Source organism: Vanacampus margaritifer, chromosome 2, assembly GCF_051991255.1.
Source record: "Vanacampus margaritifer isolate UIUO_Vmar chromosome 2, RoL_Vmar_1.0, whole genome shotgun sequence".
NCBI lineage: Eukaryota > Metazoa > Chordata > Actinopteri > Syngnathiformes > Syngnathidae > Vanacampus > Vanacampus margaritifer.
The window spans coordinates 41,475,351-41,496,235 of NC_135433.1; the positions used below are offsets into that span (position 1 = coordinate 41,475,351).

General features: G+C 38.8%; 1 protein-coding gene across 5 annotated transcripts in view; it reads right to left on the reverse strand.

Annotated features, from left to right (window-relative positions):
* Positions 1 to 1,716: 1,716 nt before the first annotated feature.
* Positions 1,717 to 20,885, reverse strand: part of kif1ab (kinesin family member 1Ab) — a 36,033-nt gene continuing 16,864 nt past the window's right edge. For 2 of the 5 annotated variants that reach the window (XM_077556070.1, XM_077556067.1), the window contains exons 25-48: positions 20,656 to 20,793; positions 20,452 to 20,570; positions 20,283 to 20,368; positions 19,706 to 19,844; positions 19,432 to 19,615; positions 18,839 to 18,929; positions 18,640 to 18,758; positions 18,503 to 18,558; positions 16,869 to 16,977; positions 15,920 to 15,986; positions 14,797 to 14,881; positions 14,591 to 14,696; positions 14,099 to 14,122; positions 13,873 to 13,987; positions 13,651 to 13,784; positions 13,500 to 13,561; positions 13,272 to 13,417; positions 11,671 to 11,862; positions 11,517 to 11,588; positions 10,017 to 10,126; positions 8,617 to 8,736; positions 8,269 to 8,461; positions 8,077 to 8,195; positions 1,717 to 6,540 (exon numbers count right to left, since the gene is read on the reverse strand). In XM_077556070.1, coding sequence (XP_077412196.1) covers positions 6,483 to 6,540; positions 8,077 to 8,195; positions 8,269 to 8,461; positions 8,617 to 8,736; positions 10,017 to 10,126; positions 11,517 to 11,588; positions 11,671 to 11,862; positions 13,272 to 13,417; positions 13,500 to 13,561; positions 13,651 to 13,784; positions 13,873 to 13,987; positions 14,099 to 14,122; positions 14,591 to 14,696; positions 14,797 to 14,881; positions 15,920 to 15,986; positions 16,869 to 16,977; positions 18,503 to 18,558; positions 18,640 to 18,758; positions 18,839 to 18,929; positions 19,432 to 19,615; positions 19,706 to 19,844; positions 20,283 to 20,368; positions 20,452 to 20,570; positions 20,656 to 20,793 — 2,644 coding nt within the window. In that variant the 3' untranslated portion in view covers positions 1,717 to 6,482. The remainder of the gene's footprint in view (positions 6,541 to 8,076; positions 8,196 to 8,268; positions 8,462 to 8,616; positions 8,737 to 10,016; positions 10,127 to 11,516; positions 11,589 to 11,670; positions 11,863 to 13,271; positions 13,418 to 13,499; positions 13,562 to 13,650; positions 13,785 to 13,872; positions 13,988 to 14,098; positions 14,123 to 14,590; positions 14,697 to 14,796; positions 14,882 to 15,919; positions 15,987 to 16,868; positions 16,978 to 18,502; positions 18,559 to 18,639; positions 18,759 to 18,838; positions 18,930 to 19,431; positions 19,616 to 19,705; positions 19,845 to 20,282; positions 20,369 to 20,451; positions 20,571 to 20,655; positions 20,794 to 20,885) is intronic. The other 3 variants (XM_077556071.1, XM_077556068.1, XM_077556069.1) reach the window with 2 other exon arrangements.

Below are 20,885 nucleotides of genomic sequence, written 5' to 3' on the forward strand. Positions count from 1 at the left end.
TTTTTGAATATAAAGAGGTAAGCTATTATTTACTGCACCAAAAAGTGTTTCCATTGTTTTTAAGTACACGACATGCATACATTTCAAGATATCCGATCCTATAAATAACTGATTAGTTGTTTCCCTGTAACCAACCTTATTTATTATTCTAATTGTTTTTTTCTGCAATTTAACAATTGGGTCTATATTTGTTTGATACACATTGCCCCAAGTGTTAGCACAATATGACATGTGAGGTAAAATAAGTGAAAAATATAGTACGTGGAGGCCTTTCTTATTTAGAAAAAGAACAGCCTCTGATTTTGTCAATTTCCATTTTGTATATTCTATCTGTGATTTCCAACACAGTATTTTTTTTTATCCAAAAAATTATTTGTATCATCAGCAAACATTACACATTTTAACATAATTAAAACTGTGCAAATATCATTCAAATAAATAAATAACTTGGGTCCCAATACTGAAGCTTGTGGTCTACCGCAGGTCACTCAATTGTGATTCTTCATGATTTATTTGTACATATTGAAACCTGTTATTTAAATACTTATTTAACCATTTCAACGCAACACCTCTCATGCCATATTGTTCACATTTCTGCAAGAGTCATGGGTGATCAATGGTATCAAATACTTAATACAAAAATCAATAAATATACCTACAGCATGTTGTTTTTTATCCATTGCTGTAGCTATATTTTCCACAAATTCCATCACTGCCAATTCTGTTGATTGCTTATTTCTAAATCCATACTGGTGGTCATTTAATAAACCATATTTGTCAAAAAAAGGCAAAACTACAAAAAAAAAAGTATTTTAGAAAACTGGGGTAACAAGGAAACATGTCTATAATTTGACACAATATGCTTTTCGCCATTTTTATACACGGGTCATCACATTTTCATTTTATCAGGAAAAATACTTGTCGAAAAGGATTTATTGTAGACATAAGTAAATAGTTCGGTAGCACAATTAATGACTTCTTTTATAAGGCTCCGTCCACACAAAAGCCAGTTTCAATGTACCCTCACAAGTTTCAAGCGATGATATATAAATATTTAGCTTCTTTATTCCCACGTTCAACAAGCGGTGTTGTACTTGAATCAGCCGCCATTGTCACTTCTGTGTTCGTCTTTTTCATGTTGTTTTGATACACGCAAAGCCATGTTTGTTGGATTGCAATAAAGTTTGAAAAAAAAATGTTCATCTTCTACGCTGATTCTTCTTCTACGCTTTCTTTTAACTCCCTGTGGCTGCGCTACAGCGCCACTCCAGACTTGGCATAAACATTGCAGCCGCTAAACGTCCTCAGCGTCTTCTTTTGGACACACGCAAGTCTTGAAATGCTTCTGCGGGTACGACATTTGTTTGAGGAACGAAGCTTTGCTTCCGTCTGGACGGGACCTAAGTTCCCTGCTTTCTTTCAGTCCTTGTCGAGTCACTGTCTGTGTCACACCCGGTTTCCATTTTAGTTTGATACCCGTAAGTTCATTCCCAGTTTTGGTTTGTACGTTTTTTGATTTTGTTTAATTAAACAACCACTTTTTTTTTTTTTAGCCTTCCTGCATTTGGGTCCTCCACCTCCACACCTTGACACACTGTACCCAACGGCCACTTGATTAGGCACACCCACAGAGCTGCATGTAAACATTCAACGATGGCTATTAACTGCAATACCTCATCTTTAATAAATTGATGCTGAAAACGACAATACGACGTGAGCAATGCGAGCATACATTTGAACACTCATTTATTCCGATTTTTTTTTTAAGCTCTTGACAAGTTACGAGAATAACAGAGAAGATAAAAGTGCAATTAAGACGTGGACACAAGTGCAAAAAAAAAAAAAAAACGATCCACGATCACCCTGCAAGACTGGTTATGAATATTTATATTCTCATCGATGGTGGCGTACAGTGAACGGAAAAGAGCTCAAAGAGACCGCATACCATCATTTATATACAAGACAGAGCCAGAAGGGAGGGTTCATTACAAAGATTGGGGAGTGACTCAACTTTACAGCATCACTTTTAGAGGCAGGAGGAGAAAGGAAGGGCAGTGGAGGACTAAATGTGGACCCACATGCTTGGATCCAAGTCTAAGAAGCAGCCCCACATAAAGCAAAGCTCAAATTGCACCGACATGTATACAATTAGGGGTGCTTTGTTAAAGTAATGCAATAAAAGATCAACATCCCTTTAAAACAAACGTTGAAGAGGATTCACATTGCAGGTTCGAGTGACACAATTGGGATTTGTTAGGATACTGTTTTTATTTGTAATAATGATGTGAATCCATTCCAAGTCCCACCCACAAAAATGAAGAAAAAAAAGGTGACATGTTTTGAACTCATTCACTGCCATGGACGTTTATATTCGTCAATCCAACATATTGCCTCGCTTGTCTGATCAGGCCGACTAAAGGCTACATACAGTGAGTAACTTTTAATATTTGTATTGTTGTTCACTTGTGTTGTCGTATGGGATACGTATGACTTGAGATCTAAAAATAGATTGGAAATCAGAATTGGGCACTTGAACCTGCACAGTGTGAATCCAACCAAATGTACATGTGCATGATTCTATTTAATGAAATAGTACAATGCATTTTCAATTTACAGAAGGTCATAAATACATTTTTCTGTCTATTTTGCATTTGGTAACAATAAATATTTTGCCCCTCCCCCCCAAAAAAAGACTACTGAGATGACCCAAAACATTCAGAAAGGACATTCTTATGAAATCAAATGTAAATACTATGCAGTATTTACAGGCTGCATGACTCAACAGGTTGGCTGGCCTGTAGCATGCAAAGCAAAAGAGCAAATGGCTGGCAAACCATGTCTTTAGGGAACATTTTCGTTTCGTTGCCTGATTAAAATGTCATTCTGTTTTTTTTAGGATCATCTCAGTGCAGCATAGACCAGTCAGTGATTCCCAACAATGTGCCCAGGGAAAGAGTCCAATTTCACTTCATTGCACTAGAAATGATTACTTACTTATAATGCATCTTGGCTCGTTTATTTATGCCAGTGGCAAATAGTTGTTGTTTTTTTGAGGTGATGCGAAGATTCCACCCAAAAGCGACAATATACTTTTGTGGGCTTTTTGTTTTGTGCAGATTGCCTTGACTCAATAAAGGTTGGCAAAAAACTGGCATCGACGCATTGAAAACAACTCGAAACCATCCCATAATAAGCTAATTATCGAGGGGCTACAATGCAAACAAGTTGGCATTTTTCTTACAAATGATACCGAGGTACACCATAAACGTCACAGGCGAGCACAAGGTACGACAATATGAGGGTGTTCACTCCTATGTCATATATCAAAAATGAAAAATATTCAGTATTAGCCTACGGACGAGCTGAAGACGAGGAAGTGGAAAAAGACGGTGGGAGTCACTAGCTGCTGTGGGGACCGTTCTTCTTCATAATCACAAAAGAGTTTAGACCGAATTTTGACAGCAACATAAAAAGGTGACTTTTGGACTGGGCAACATCATGCGAACACAAAACACTCAATGCTACGGATCTCATGTTCAATTTCTCACAAAAACCTTTCTGTATTTTGTCATTGAAATGCTCCAGCTTACCATCAATTCAAAGATGCAAGGTTATGAGGTCTTATTTTCACAACATTTAGAAACAACCGACCAACTGGACCGTGTTTTTCCAATGCAATTCTATTAAATTCCCGTTATGACGGCTCTGGCATTCCATTTTTTGCATTTTACTACTAGTAGTGACGATAATTAGTCAAAGATATACAAAGCAGCACATGACCCTTATTTGTCTCTAAATATGACATATGATGTAGGAATGCTTCAAAAATTGTGTACCGATATATTCTCAATATCGTCACCCTCTTAAAATAATTGCCTACGTTATTTTTTTGCTAAAATTATTATTTTTGCCTAAATCAACAAATGGTAAAATTGTGGTGTTTCCTGAAAAATCGGAAAAAAATGACTTAGGCGATTATTTTAAGAAGGCGTCGATATGCAGGTTTAAAAAGCAGGTCACACACATACTGATAATCGGGACCAATTGGATCATTTTCCTCCCTTGCAATCAGAGTTACAAGATGACCTGATCTGAAAGATGATCTGTGGTGTGGGGTATGTTACAATTTATTTTATTCACCCTCCATGATTTGGGTTGGTCACCATCACACACTCTAAGTGGAAGCACACAAGTGCCGATTATCGATTCAGGTCGATTGATTCCAATCATTTTTGGTTTTGAAAAGGTGACAAAAATTGCCGTGCGTGATCTCATGTGTGGTGCGCTCAAGATGACCAATGCAGCAACACCGTATTTATCACTAAATTTACGACGATCACTATTGCAAATTTTGCTCTGGTTTAACTTTTACGATTGTTGGTCAAAAACATTTTCCAAGGGGAGAAAAAAATCACTCTGAGCACACCCCAACACCAACGATAATCAATCAGGACAATATTTTAGAGACATCCGATAATCTGAATTTTATCGGTAGGTGTGTATCCGGCGTAATTGGCTAATATCGTTCCTTTTCATTTCACAACCAGGAAGTGGTTGAATTTGGTGTTGACCACACACCTACGATTGCCAGCCTAACAGTTTTCTACAACGCACCCACACACCAATTGCAATCACTCTTAATGTTATCCGATAATCGAAACATTGCTAACGTCAACTGCAAGTTGTGGAATCCGTCTTTGTGTCTACTCACACACCCCACATAATAATCCTTTAATCCGATAATCAGCCTGATTATCGCTTTGTGTGTATCCTGCTCAAGCTGTGCAAACTATACACACACAAACAAACAAACAAACAAAAAGCTTTGGTAATGCAACAACTCAACAAGGACGATAAAGTGCCGTGCAACAAAATTGGTCGCTAGTTACATCACAAGTAACCAAAAACATATTGTGACAATAAATAACATGACTTTGTGATAAATACACATAAGGGATTATCTTTTTTTTTCTCTCTCTCTTAAAGGCCAGGGTGTTTGTTATCTTAAGTGATTTTTGTGGGGCAAATAGAAAATGATGGTTGAACGATTGACCCTTTGGTCCTAATTTACACCTAAACTAATCTTATATACAAAGCCACTTTGAGCATTTATTCGATATCCATCTTAAGGTCAATGTACTAGTACGCAGTTTGGTGTCACTAGTAAGACAATACAGCGCAGTCGTATCACGATTGTGTTTAACTACTAGTAACATTTTTTCCACTATATTTTTGCACAGAGGTATAACTTCAGCATACTAGTAGGCCAACTACATGTTACTAGTGAGCAAAACTGTGCACTGTTGACATCTACACGCTACTAGTGAAGCTCTAAATGTTAACTAGTATGATGTCAAAAACACTAGTATACAATCCAGCTCACTAGTATAATGGCTTACTAGTAACACTTCTTCCACTACTAGTGTTATTTTTGGCCGAATTACCATAAGTTGGACATGGAAAAAAAATGCTCAAATGACTTCATAGAAAGCGCGCTAGTAAATCGAATGTGTCTTACTAGTTCAAAAAAATTCCACCACTGCATGGTATTTCCTCACACTAGTAGGACAATTCTTAACATATTAGTAGGACAACTACATGTTACTAGTGAGGCTAAACTCCGTGTTGGCATTAATGCTACTAGTAGGACTCAGAAGTTTACATGCATACTAGTTAGGCCTAGAAGTGTTACTAGTTTAGCACAGTAGTTTGATAGCAAGGTTTAATTGCATACAAATGGGCTAAAAGTGGCACTAGTAGTGGGGAAAAAATGTTTAAGTGTGCTTTCCACTAGTAGCCTCCTGGATACTATTAAGTAGTATCAAATAGCCCACGACTTACTAGTAACATGCACTGTAGTTGTCTTACTAGTTTGCCAACATTTTCCTACTAGTGTAGACAAAGATGCTACTAGTAGCTACATGGACCTTAACCTGGATGTCAAGGATACTGAATACTGTAAATGCTCTCAATGTTTCATTTATTCAATACGCTTGACACTACCAGGAGGCAAAAAGTGGCACTAGTAGCAAAACAACTGAGACACACGCTACATGACAAAGAGTGCACTAGTACACACGTCAATGATATCAAATAAATGCTCAGACGGCTTTCCATAGCCATGATACTTGAACTAGTATTACATGTACTGTGAAACCTCCAAAGCGAAACGTATACAATACAATAGAATACGCAAACTAGTGCTAGCATCGTGCAGAGGAACCTCCCCGCCACCGGGTGGCACTGTGTACAAAAAGAACACACGTGGTGTATTAGCCAGTTTGCTACCAACGAGGAAAGGCTGACTACATGAATTTGAGTATACTGTACACGGCGTTGTCAACATGCAGCTTTGTAACAGTGACGGCATCTTATATATCTTTCAAAGGTTATTTTATAAGATAAGAGAGTTGGTGGTGTTTATGTTTAGATTGTATTGTGTTGCTTGTGTTGGTCATTTTCAAAGATGCCTGTGAAGAGTCTCACATCCTCTGGGCCACCGGTGCAGACTGGATCGACTTTCTTCTGGACAATTTGGACCTGCGGGAACAAGATCGAGTTAAATAACTATTTGATGTCCTATAATTAGCCAGAATTTTGGCTCCTGAATTGTGGCAGGAAAGGCGGTTGTGTATTTGTGTTAGTCTAATGTACTTACAGTATTAAAGATCCACCATAACAGGAAAAAAAAATGCAGCATCCAATGCTTTGATATTCATTTTCTTCTACCTTTCATTTTCGTTTTGGGAATTTTATTGGTTATTGTTTATAATTCATTCATTTTTCATAAATGTTTCTGCCTTTCTGTGAAATGCCTGATAGTTTTGGCAATTTTATGGACACATTACGGTATTTTTTTGCCCTTTATCTTACTCTTTTGGGGATTTTATGGCTATTATATGCTGGCTTTTTTTTTGCCATCAATTTTCTGACATTTTTGCCAATTTTTGGGACATTTTATGGTAATTTTGGGGATTTCTTCTCTTGTTTGTGGACATTTTATGGTTACTTTTTTAATGTTTTCTTTTCAGCCTTATTTATTCAATTCTCTGACATTTTTGGCAATTTCATGGTAATTTTCGGCTTTTTCTTTTGGACATTTTACGGTCATTTTTTGGACATTTTTAGGTACTTTTTTATCAACTTTTTCATCTACCTTTTCTCTCTTTTTCTAACAACTTCGAAATTTGGACTCTGACATTTTTTGAATATTTAATTATTAATTTTATATCTAATCATTAATTCATTAAAGGGTTAGGGTTATCTAAAAAATAATAAAAAAAAGTAAAAAAAACCATTAATTTCTACGAATTTTTTTAGCGACCCACACAGAGCCACAGGAGAGGGACTAAAGAGCCACATGTGGCTCCAGAGCCTTAAACAGATGGTTGACACGAAATTGCCAAATTTTTGGGCCGAAAGTATTTCATGGGAGTGGTGCAAGTTTGATGATCATTTCATATAAGGGTTAATTCTTGAGAAAAAAAAGAACTTCCGACACCCGTTTGACTGATCAGGAATAAATTTAGACATTTCTACCCTAGCACACGATGCACAAAAAGTCTCAAGGACCCATGCCAAAAATGTAACAAACCATCAGCCATTTTAGTTTTAAGCAGTCATTTCCACTTTGTTATATTCCCCTGAAAAGTTAGAAGAAAAAAACCCACAGACCCTGTCACTCGTTTGTCTGATCTACATGAAATTTAGTGGGCATATCCATCATAACAGGATGCACACAAAAATATCAAGGACCCTTGTATGAAATTGAACAGGTACCATTTTGGTATGAATCCATTATTTTACACTCATTTACACCTCCTAAACTTTGGGGGGTAGCCCCCAACATGAATTTGGGTGGATGGCAGAAAAAGGTCTCAAGGGCCCATACTTGAAATGGAGCAGGAAGCCGGCCATTTTGGTTAGAAGCAACTATTTCACACTCAGTTGGACCCGCTGTAAAGTTAGAAAAAAATTAACCGCGACACCAGTTTCACTGCTCGACAAAGAACCGCCGCGCCTTTTTTGCCTACGTCGTCAAATTCCATTCTATTGATGGCAACTTCCGAGACTCACCTGATGGTGCCCGCCAGCAGAGGATTGAAGGCATAAAGCCAGTCGTGCATCTCTTTGTCATTGTTGGCTTGAAGCAGTATCCCGCGATGCTCGGTGCACACGGCAAACGTGTTTGGAGTCTGCAGACAGGTGGAAAAAGAACCCCAGTCACTCGTGACACTCACTTCACCGAGAATCGCTTTTGCCTCGTACCCGCAGCAAAGTCTGCTTGTCTTCACTGTATTCCACTTTGGCCGACGATAGGTTGATGACGGCTCGCTCCACGCTGTCCCTCTCGCTGCGATAGAGGTAAACGTAGGGCCGGCGCACCACCACGTAGCGTTTCACCCAGCCGCTGGCGTGGGGCTCCAGGAAGTGGAGGTAGCCCTTCTTGGACACGATTGGACTGTACATAACATAATGGGTCACGTGGGGGGACAGAAATGTATTCAGAACACTCATTTCAGTATTTGTTCCATTCAATTACTAAGACTCTAATATACGTATATACATAATGTTTAATTGAAGCACAAACAAGCGTGTGATTGCAATGATCCCGACCTGACTCGTATCTCCTGTATGTCTGGAACAAAGCTGCAACCTTTGAGAGTTTTCTTTCGGTCCACGGGGCTGAACGGGTCCAGATCGGGGGTGGACGCTCCGGAACCGGGCTCAGTGTGTCTACGACAAAAATGACAACATTTGCCCTTGACACCAAGATGCCACCAGATGGCGCCAAAGCAATACTGTTATTGCTTTTGACTGACCATAAAAAAGGGAGTACAAGAGGTTTTAAGTTTCTCCAACAAATCAGCAAATTTGCGAATGCCAAACAGCGGATAGGCGGGGGTGTACTTCACTGTTAGCCGCATTCAAATGAACTCATTCACTGCCAATGACGGCTATAGATGTCAAAAATTCATCAAAAAAAATTCATTTGAACTATTTCTATTAGTTTTCATTTTTGTTAAGAAGAGTATGAAAACCTAGAAAAAAAAATATTGGACATTTAGAACGGATATAAAAATTGTGATTAGTCTTGAGTTAACTAGTTGTTATGTGATTAATTACAATTAAAAATTGTAATCACCTGATGCCTCTAATTAAAAAAAGAAAGAAAAGATTATTAAAAATTAGGGATGTCAGACAATTACATTTTTTAATTGTAATTAATTGCATGACTTCAATAGTTAACTCACGATTAATCACAAATTTTATATCTGTTCTAAATGTACAATATATATATTTTTTTATGTTTTCATACTCTTGTTAACAAAAGTGGGGGGAAAAAGTGAAACTAATAGAAATAGTTCAAATGAATTTTTGACGTCTAACTGTCAATGGCAGTGAATGAGTTAAGCAAATTTTTTATGTTTTGTTAAAAATGCCGTCAATAAATCTGCATAATTTTTTTTTTTAAATGTATAAAAGTGTCTAAATAGTATTTTACAAAAAGTTTTGGGAACCACCACAAATTCCCATGTAAATGTGCAAGCGTCCCCTTCCTGACGTCAACCCCCAAAAAAACAAATTCTTGACAATAATATTTTCTCTGCAGCCACACTAGTCTAAATATGGGTATTTTGGTTAATATTGTGTTAGTGGCATATGAGCAAATGAGCAAACTCCAGCTATTTTTATCAATATCAGAAGGCGGCCATTTTGCCACTTGCTGTCGACTGAAAATGACATCACAGTTGGTCAGGGCTCAGGTAAGAACCAATCAGAGCTCAACTTCAGAAAACAGGTGAGCTGTGATTGATTGTTGCCTAAGCCCTGAACTGTGGTGTCATTTTCAGTCGACAGCAAGTGGCAAAATGGCCGCCCCCTGAGATGGATAAAATCGGCTGGATTTTGCTTCATAACTCATATTCCACAAATGTAATATCAATCAGAATGTTTAGACTATTGCAAAAAAAAAAAAAAAAACGTATGATATGTACATGGTAAGAGTCGCTCACCTGATGTCGTAGTGTCCCTCGATGAGCGAAGGGCAGGTGGAGGACGGTGTGAGCGTGCTCAGCGTGGACACGGACGCCTCCCTCATCAGCGACGCTGATATCTCAGAGAGCTTCGGAGACACACGGACACGCATGGAGAGAAACGCACACACGGGACGACACGGCACATACGTAAACACACGCCAGCATTCGAGAATTGGTCCATTTGTAGCATCGGACTGTCTAAAAGAGCCCCTTGGGTGGTGTTAAGATGGCCATGCAGGACTTACATGGAAAGTTAGTAGGAAGCCAAACACGTCACTAGGGATTTTTTTTCAAGGAGTCATTAAATTGATGGGTTATTTTGGAGGACAGGTTAATATTATCACTAGTGTATGCTGATAAACATATTTTTGGACTTTAAAGGAGACATATTATGCATTTTCCCCACAATATCAAACACTTAGATGGTGTAATAAAATTTCTCGCATGCTTTTACATACATTATGAAATATAATGTAAAGAATTAAACTTTTTTTTTGCCACATTTTTGGGTCGTTAAATTCAATGGCCATTGTGCTGCTCCTGTTGGTATGTGCACCTTGGCCACCCGGGGTCAGTATATTTGGATATACAATACATAGAGCCAGTAAAACTAGCCATTCATTGCAGAAGATAAAGAATATATGCCTGTGAGCATTTCTATATTGTCTATCAACACGTGCAGTTCTGCACTGTTCGTTAACTTTGAGCTAAAACGGACTGAGCTAAAGCTAAATTTTGCGGTTGTTTTAAAATACACAATATGTCATTCTCAACGGCTCATCTCTCAATAAACTCGTCAAGTTGGGTCACTCATATCTCAAGGCACCACTCCAAGCGCCACTTTTCAAAAGCTAACACTGTTAGCTAATGCTGCTTTGCTTACATTTTGACATTGATTTGATTGCAGGGGGGATGTGGGTGTTGCATGATAATGTGCGGTCACTTGAAAGTGGCTCAAAATTTTCCCCTGGCATAGCTGGCTAATCATGGGCAGAGAAACTCACATAGGGGCTGTTATCATGTAAATTAGCCATATTGTGAAGTTTTGGCTAAATTGAGAAGTGCATTTTCAGTAAGTGTGACAACAAAAAGTCAATTTTCCATAATATGTCTCCTTCAAGTTCTTCTTGGATGCCTTAGGATGCAACTCTTAACACTATTTGTCACAGTTGGTCCATCAAAAAAGAAGAAAGACTGAAAATCATACTTACATCCCAATAAAGATGAGAAATGTAAAATTTGAATAAAATTTTATATTGTATTATGTTCTATAAAGATGCAATACAGGATCGACTAATAGAGCACTGTGACAAAGAGAGGGAAAAATATTAAGAGATGATCATTAAAAAAAAGAATAGACAGATAAGGACATGTGATGAATGACTAATAAGCGCATCTAATGGAGAGCAGGGCTTGGCCACTAAAGTTTTCCGAGGGAATTACAGGCCGGATTAAAGGGTTTGGGCAGGGGCTCACCTTGCTCTCACTGGCACTGCTGCTCACCTGGCTGTAGTCCCTGTTGAAGGTGTGCATCAGCAGACGCAGACACTGGAAAGGAACAGAAAAAAAAAAAAAGATATTGTGAAGTGTCCAACAAGAAGACAGATGAGATGAGTTCCGGAGGTTTCACCTTGACAGCCAGCTCCCTCTGCCTCTGGTTGGGGCTGTCCAGTGCCGGGCTCCCGTCTGCAGGACTCTGGCTAAGGATCGGACTCTTGGCAAAGTCGCTGATGTCGCCGCCCTTGTAGAGAGCATCCTGGCCGGCCAGCAGGGTGGCCTCCAGCTTCTCCCTCAGAAGCAGGTAATGCCGGGTCTTCTCCACCTTAGGACAGGGCGGTAGATGCGTATCAAGATTTGGTGGCTTATCCTTTGTTTGTTTTTGTATTGTCCATCCTGTTACAAGTTATCATGTTACATCATTTTGGCTGGATGGATGAAGATTTTATGGGTCCGTATCATTTAATTAGCAGTAATCTTAAAAATAACATTTAACATATTGGCTTTTGTTGCGATAATCAGATGATCCACAATGATGAAGTGAGTCAACAACATTAGGCGTTCCACAAGGCTGGATTCTCGACCCTCTGTTATTTTGGCCATAAACGCTCCATTTGGATCTAATTATCTAATATTTTTTGCTTGGTACTTGTACACTGCTGAACTCAAAGTATTTCTGGCATTCTTCAACCAATCTACACAAAGGATCTGAATGTGGCTTCTGTTACCATGACAAAGAACAAAGCTAGCGCTACTCAGTGTTGCCAATTTAACCACTGTCATTGTGTATAATGATTTTCTTTTTTCACCCCGTAGGGTACTACAAACTTAATTGGTTCCATGACCTCCTTTGTGAGTTCTTAAATCAAGGTAACTTTTCCCATCGAAATGAATGGAAATCAATCTGTTCCAGCCCTTAAATATACAGTAGATAGATAGATAGAGAGAGTATATACAGTATAGTATATATAGTTTATATAGTATATAGATTATTTTCAAATTTGAATTGGTTCGTGGTTGGAAATAAATACAGTACAACATAAAAATAAGTGAAAATATATTTCATCACTATGGCAAAAAAATCACACACTAAACAAACAAGTGCTTATTGTAGTTTAACTTCATGAGAGGAAGAGAGAAGGATAACAGCTCCACCACTGAAAAATAGTCGCCATCCAAAACATCAGAATCTTATTCACGTTTTCCTTTTGTCTGTCTATTTTCTGTTTGTTTGTTTTTGACAAAAAATTGGAAATTTGTCTTTTTTGACACGCTAATGACATTAAAGCAGCCACTGTTGTTTTGGGGCGTTTTGGGGTTTGGGGCGTTTGAAGCCTTTAAATAGCCTCTAATTAAGAGTTTTTAAAAAATCAGCAGCAACTATTGCAATGAATTATGCACAGAACCAATGATGGTTAGCGTGAGACGCACAGTACGAAACATATACGTAACTAGAGGCATATTTTCAACCTGTTTCAAAATGTAGTTTGTAACTTGAAAAGTTTGTAAAACGGATCATTTGTAACTCGAGGTTCCACTGTATATCAATATAAATATCTATATCTTTATGTAGTGTTATTCAAGACTTCTGCAGAACCCCTCCAAGTACAGACTACAAACGAATGGCACAATTGTCGGTACGTGTATACCCCTCTTAACTCATTCACTGCCAGCCCAGTTCAAATGGATTTTTAATGTCTAAAACCGTCAATGGCACCGAATGACTTAACTCACCTCCTGCAGTAAGCTGAGCTTCTCCAGCTCCCACTGGTGGTCCAAAATGAGGCTGTCGCTGCGAGGCCTCCACCCAGCCAGGTTCTCCTCCCCTCGGACGTACGCCACCGAGGTGTCCAGCACTCGCCTGCGACGCCGCTGCATGCCTGAAGAAGAAAATTAAAGCTTTCAAATAAAAGAAAAAATCCAATGATATATTATTTGTGATTGATTGGCACAAACTCTTACCTGGACTCCCGTTGTCAGCCAAGTAGCAAAGAGTCACCTCGTAGACTCCAGTGACACGGTTACTGTGAGCGAGGGGGTTATAGATGTAATTTGCCACCAAATTCAATTTAAAATAAGTACAGTAAGTCAGACAATCGTGATAATTGCCAACCTCTCTGAAGGCCTGAGGCAGCCGGTACTGAAGAGATTTCGGATGGAACGAGACGCGGGAAGTTTTGTGTCGCGGGAGTAGAACACCATGCAGAAATCTTTAGTGATAACGGTAGGTTGAGTGCAGTTCTCCATCTGGTCCAAAGAAACACAACGCAATTCAAACATATCAATTTTCGACAGTATTTGTCCTCGTTTAGGGTTCGGGGCGATGAAACGATACCTCGAGATAGGCCGAGAGGGTGATGTAGATTTTCTCTCTGTAGGGTGTCACTCTATTGAGGAGCAGGGAGTTGTGCATGGAGCTGTCCCACGCTGCCTCGAACCGGTAGAAGGTCCTGTTATCAGAAAATCAATGTTAGGATTTGGTGTTGATGTTTTTGGAAGAGGAAATGAGTCAGCCACTTGGAAGTGATGGTAAGTAAGCAGCCAGATTGATCAAGAAATACCTATGATCAACTCCCAAGGAGACGCTGCCAGTGAGGAAGAAAGAAATAGGAAATGAAATGTTAAAGAGGGAAATTAGATTCATGCAAAACAAATCATAGCCTTGTTGATTTGAAGTAAATAAACAAAAAATAGAGCCAGATAGATATAATGTTAGCTGTATGCTGTAAGTATTCATAGGGTTTCACTTTTGACACATTCTGTTACGATGTAGCTTGACAGGTGATGCAAAGATGAATGGACAAACATGACCAAAGATATGTGTGCCAAAATTCAAAACCACTTGAGGTTGTAATTGTTGTGTAAAAAAAATTATATACGTAATTTTTTAAAAATATTGTTATTATGGGGTGTTGTATGTAGAATTTTAAGGGAAACTTAATTTATTCCATTTTAGAATAAGCCTGTAACATAGCAAAATGTGCCAATAGTGAAGAACTGTGAATGCTTCTTTCTGGTATGCAAAATCGGTTGATCTGTAATTAAATGCATACTTGTCATCATGTTTTGGCCAGAAGTATCCAGAAGACAGGATATTCAGGGAGAGAATGTTGGGGTCTATGATGGTCTCGTCAGCCTCCGGGGTGTTTCTGATACGACCTGGTTTTCACACAAAAATACCAAATATGCTTGAATTGGTGCCGGGGGGGTAAAAACAATCACGTCAAATCACTGAGATCACATTCTTTTGGGTACTCACCAATCACCAGTTCCTTCACCTCTTTCCATTCAATGTCATTCCCGTTTTCATGTGCAATGGTTACTGTGATTCTTCTCTGGATACCCTGCAAGATCAGGAAGAAGCAATAACTCGATAATGCTGAAACACTCTAATACTCCACATTAGCCAAATCCTCAATAGATTTGAATGCAGGAATACAAGATATTTCTAACAAATATATTTTTGAACCCTATTTTTATTCGGGGATGAGGGGTTGTCACATATTACACACACCTCTGATTTGTACACATTAGCCTGAAGGTGGCAGTAGTGTGACGCAGGTAGAGTTGATTGATTAAGTCAAGAAGAAGTAGCAAATACATTATTATATTTAATTTAATATCGTCCACAAAGCAGAAATTATATATGCCTGCTAGTACTGTCTTATGTTCGATTTGTGTTCAGTAACAGTTGACTGATGGTTTAAATGGCCGCTACACCAATGCTAATTTTTGTTAGCTTGTCCAGAGCATTTCCCATTGCATATCGGCCTTAAGATAGCAGATTTACATTAGACTAATAATAATGGCAGCGGTGCTGTGATTAAAGTACTTTGAATGAACATTTTTTGTAACTGAATGGGTTCATAAATGAAAGTGAATGAACTTGTTCATATTTTGGTTGAACGTGAAATGAACAAAGTGTGGCCTATTTCGTCCATATCCCGTTTTTTGTAAACATGCTCATTCTGGTTTTTGAACAACAGTTCATTTGTATTCAAGAGTGGCAGGTTTCGCTAGACTTTGAAAACACAGTAAACGGGTCTTCATACAGTACATCGGGCCAGAAACGCTTTATTTGGCAACCCAAGTCGTAAATTACTGTTTTAGTCCCTGGTAGGAATTATAGCGTTTTCTGTTTGGATTTCACTAATGGGGATCAATACTGAAGAAAAGACATTCAAGACAGCAGGTGAAACATTTGGCTTGAGAGCACTCTGAAGTCACAAGTGGGTCACTGTGGGACTTTAGAAAAGGTAGTTTTTAGCTTTTTATGATAGCTTTCTTTTACTACTGAAATATTTTATATATATATATATATATATATATATATATATATATAGTTTTTCCTTTCTCTAACTATAATATTGATGTGTTCAGACCTGATGTAGAAGGTACGTGCCATGGCAGGGCATCCCACCTCGGTGGTCAACAACAGCTGGGATGTAACTATAAAGAGGAACACAATCAACAAATTCACACATTGCAGCATGTGTACAGTAGGCCTGCTTCCTTTGTTAACTCATTCACTGCCATTGACGGCTATAAACGTCAAAAATTCATTTGAACTATTTCTATTAGTTTAACTTTTTTTTTTCCACTTTTGTTAACAAGAGTATGAAAACCTAGACATTTTTTTTCAAATAATCTTTTCTTTATTTTTTTTTTTAAAGAAAAGATTACTAAAAATTAGGGCCGTCAGGCGATTAAAATTTATAATAGTAATTAATCGCATGACTTCAATAGTTAACTCATGATTAATCACAAATTTTATATCTGTTCTAAATGTACAATATTTTTCTTCTAGGTTTTGATACTCTTGTTAACAAAAGTGGGGGAAAAATGTTAAACTAATAGAAATAGTTCAAATGAATTTTTGACGTCTATAGTCGTCAATGGCAGTGAATGAGTTAATCCGGCCCACCGAAGCATTTCAATTAGCAAGTCATTCCTTTTTATTTATTTTGCTAATTAAATAATTGAGTAAATGATTTGTCATGAATTAGAAAATAAGAAATATTAGTAAAATGAATTATGTTACCAATTCAGAGTTGTGATTCGCCAGACCTCAGTGCAAGCAGCGTGGATTATTTTTAAATCTACAAATATTTTATTAGTAAAATAATTTGCATACACATGTAATTATTTTTAATTAAGTAAATAAATAAAATATACAATATAAAAAAAACATTATACGTAAATGACCTGGCCCATCTGTCCATTGCTTGCCCACCCCTGGGAGATTAGATTTAAATGATCCTAAATAAAATTCTGGTATCAAATAGCACATAACACAAATAAGAACTCATATTACATAGTTATCAAACTCACTCTCCACTGGCTTCCAGCTCACAGATCTCAAAGAAGACCATGAGGTCATATTTGGAGTGACAAGGTCCGGCAGCAGAGCGGGTAAGAGTGCTGAGCTTGGTGGCCGGTACTGGAACAGATAAGACATGGATATGGAGACATATCCTACACTGTTAAAATAAAATAAAAATAAAAGTAATTTTCCGGCAGCTGGGACACCAGAAAAATACAGTGAAATAACAGAAAGATTACAGTCTATTTTTGAAAACTAAAGGATATTTTAAAAATCTATAGATAAACATTGTTTTTTTTTACAGAGTACCGACAGTACTTTGTTCCTGTACTTGAGTTGTGTATCAGGTATCTGTACTGATTGAGATCTTAAGAGTCTTCTAAAGCGGAGAACTGCAGAATCATGGCGGAAGGTGACTCAGAGATGATGAGGCAACATATTCTGCGTCTGGCCTCATTTAAGAGAATTAATTGTTAGATGCTGTTGGCTCCAAGAATGATTCATGTGTCTTTTGCCAGCTGGAAAATCAACAGCTTCTGTCCTTCAAAAATTCTCAGTCTAATCTGAGACAAGCAGTGATTGATTAGTCAGTAGTCACGACACACAACATTTGATCACCGTTTAGCATTGGTTTTATCGAAACAAAGGCAACAAAACAGTTGGTTTAGTGGTAAAGCAACACATATTTTGGTGAGAATTACGAACGCAGAATTAGCATGGGTTAGTGTTTAGTTAGCATGAGTTAGCATTAGCTGGGGAGAGTGCTAGACGTTAACACTTATGTTTGGAGATTTGTAAATAATGTATATAGTACTGTAATGTTAAATAAAATAGTTAAATTAGGACTTTATGCTTTTATTAGATTCTCATTTTCTGTACTTCTACTTAAGTATAGAATGTAAGCATTAGTACCACCTCTGCATCAACAGCATTTAATTGTTCTGCTTATCCCTATACTGTATGATGAGGACAAAGATACACTACATTATTTGTAGTAAATAAATAATCGTTTTCAGATCAATTATGCAATACTTGATCATTTCCCACGGCACACCTAATGGTCTCTCGTGATCTATGCACAGTGGTTGAAAATGATTAGTTAACAGATCCATGCGACTGATTAGTCCACAGATATGATACAGTGAACTTTCTTGAGTCATTTATGATGCAAAGTCCTTTCTGGTTTCACACAGCTGATAATGTTCATGTTTTTTTTTGTTGTTTTTTTTACACATTTTATACACGGTACATTGATTATCTGCTAGTTCAGGTCAAAAACCTCCACTATCTATCAGGATACTTAGCATGTGTATGTGGTAACTACAGCATCCTTCCACTAATCTGATGAATTATTAACACTTTACACAACTTGGACAGCCATAAATAATTTCTGGACCACTTAAGGAGTTCAGGGTCGTGGGGAAACCTTGGAAATAAGATGAATTGCGTGCGTCTCTGTATGAGGATTGTATGGCTTTGTATGAAGAGCAGTTTTTCAGTTGCTATGCGTGCCAGGATCAATCGCCAGATGTCGCAGGTGTGATTCACCGACTGTAATTTGTTTGCGATTGTCCAGGTCAGACACATTCGGGGCATCGCTCGGTGTTCACATATGTGACTCACTGGCACTTGTGCCACTCACCTGGTTTGGACAAAGGCATCACTCTGGGGAACTGCCTTCTGGAAGGTCTCAATGGACTGAAAGGCACAGAAATCATCAATGTGGAAAACTTTCATGCATTTTGAAGATATCAATTGTTTGATCTATTCAATCCTCACCTGATTAGATCCTTGCAAAGGGGTGGGAAAGGCTGCTTTTGATAGTGACCAAATACTTCAAAGACGATGGGCTGGGTCTTGATGTACTCCACAAATGACTTGGTCACCTCCACTGAGATCTAAGGGAAGAAAATCATAATTTGTCTGTATCCGGTTGTTTCTTTATCAATGAGCAGGAGTGAGCCTGTTGACTTCTTACATTTTGCACATGGTAAAAGCCAAGCGGTGGCCCCCTGCCCGTGTTTTTCAATGGCTCGGTAGAAAACGCTTCATCATGGCGGTGGATAAAGCTAGAAAACAAAGTGAGGTTCATTCATCCTTCCAACAACGCAACTTCTGAGTTTTCTATCACAGTTTTCAGATTTCTCTAAGTCTTTAGCCAGACTCTAGGATTCTTCTTCTCAAAATTGGTGTGTGAGTTTTTATAGGACAGGAGAGTCCTCCAATCTCTTCACATTGACTGGACTCTTGACTCTACACGCTAAAAACAGTTGAGTCAAAGGTAACTTCAATTATGGATCAAAAATGGACCGATCCACTTTATGGGTCAATTTGACCCAACTTTCTGGGTTGTTTTTATAGAAAATGACCCACATTTTTTGACCCAAGTACGTAAGGGATCTAACCAATATTTATGAGTTGATAGAAAGACCCATTTCTTGACTCAAAGTTGGCTCAAATTGACCCAAGTAGAGGATCGGTCCATTTTTGGGTTACTTTTGACCCAACTGTTTTTAGAGTGTAGATCTAGATGAGGATCAGATCATATTTTATGACGTGCAATCCACTCACTTGAACTGGCAGAAGATGTCGGCGTACTCGGCCGAGATGCTGGAGGCCTGCAAGACGGTGACTCTGAAGGTGAAGGTGCTTCCTATCTTAAGGTGGGACAAAGCCTTCTCTGGCGACAGCTCCAAAGGAAGGTCCAGACCCAGTCCCGAGCTCTTCACGGGGCTTGGTGGAAGCTCCGGGGTAGCTACGTGGAACAACATAAACAATTTTAAAAAACACATTGGGGTGTGTGTTACCGCTCAGATGTCATATGAAGCTAAGCGCTTCCCCTCACCTTCACACGTGTTGTTGTTGACTTCGTCTGCAGAGATTCCCACCTCCGCATTTTGACCTTCTCCTTCCACAATGCGGAGCTCCTCCTGGGAGGTGTTGGAGTGGGAAAGGCCCACCGGTGAACATGAATCGGTCTGGAACTAGAGGAGTGAAACAGCCATAGACAAATTAAAAAGCATGAACATAATAAATTCAAAATTGGTTGGAGTTTGTAAGTGCAGAGCTGAGAACGGTTATATTTCTATATACAGTATATATTCACCAGAGGTGGGCATCGTCATTGACTGGAATTGATGATTGATGGAAGTGCCCACCTTTTGGTAGGCACAAAAATACACGGATTGAGAAGGACCGTGTGTACTCACCGCAATCGACAGAAATAATCCCTGCTTCACACAGTGCTCAGTCTGCGCATTTTTTCAAGGCTTCGCATCATCAAGTATTCACTGAAAATGCTGAAGCACACCCCAAAAGGTGGGCACTTCCATCAATTCCAGTCAATGACGATGGCCAACTCTGATATTCACGCTTACATCACTTATGACATGTCTTTGATAGAAATCACCAAAAGAGGTCACCTTTTCAAACTGTTTATCTTCAAAGGAGAGCTTGGCCGTGCCTGACTGTCTCACACCAGAACCGTAATCTGGAGCTTCTTCATCCGCTACAAACACAAGACAACACTTAAGGTTAGGGTTACTAAATGTACTAAATGCGCTGTTTCAATAAACTCTATTAAATTCCGACCTGAAATGGCCTGCACAGCCACTCTAAGGAAGCCCTTCACTTCGCCCTTCTCGCTCACGATGGCCACCCGATGAACCAGTGGAACCGGATATAGCAGGTTGCTCAGGTACACAAATGCCCTGAGGAGAGCCGGGGAAATTTAATTGATGATTTGACTGGTGATTCTTTACGGCGGCCATGAATGGAGAACAGCCACTCACTCACCTGCCAACCAGACGGAACCACGGGAAGCGGTCGTAGAAGGGGTCTCCGCCGGTCAGGGCATGATCACAGTCCTCCACGGCGCTGCTCGGGAGCTCTGCGGCGCGATCGTACATTTCTCTCATCAGGTCCAATCTCTGCCTACAAGGGCAAGGAGGGCACAAAGTCAGAGCTGTGAAAATACCTCCATCAAGGCCAAACTAACCTGGATTTGTCATGGTTGTTTTTAACAT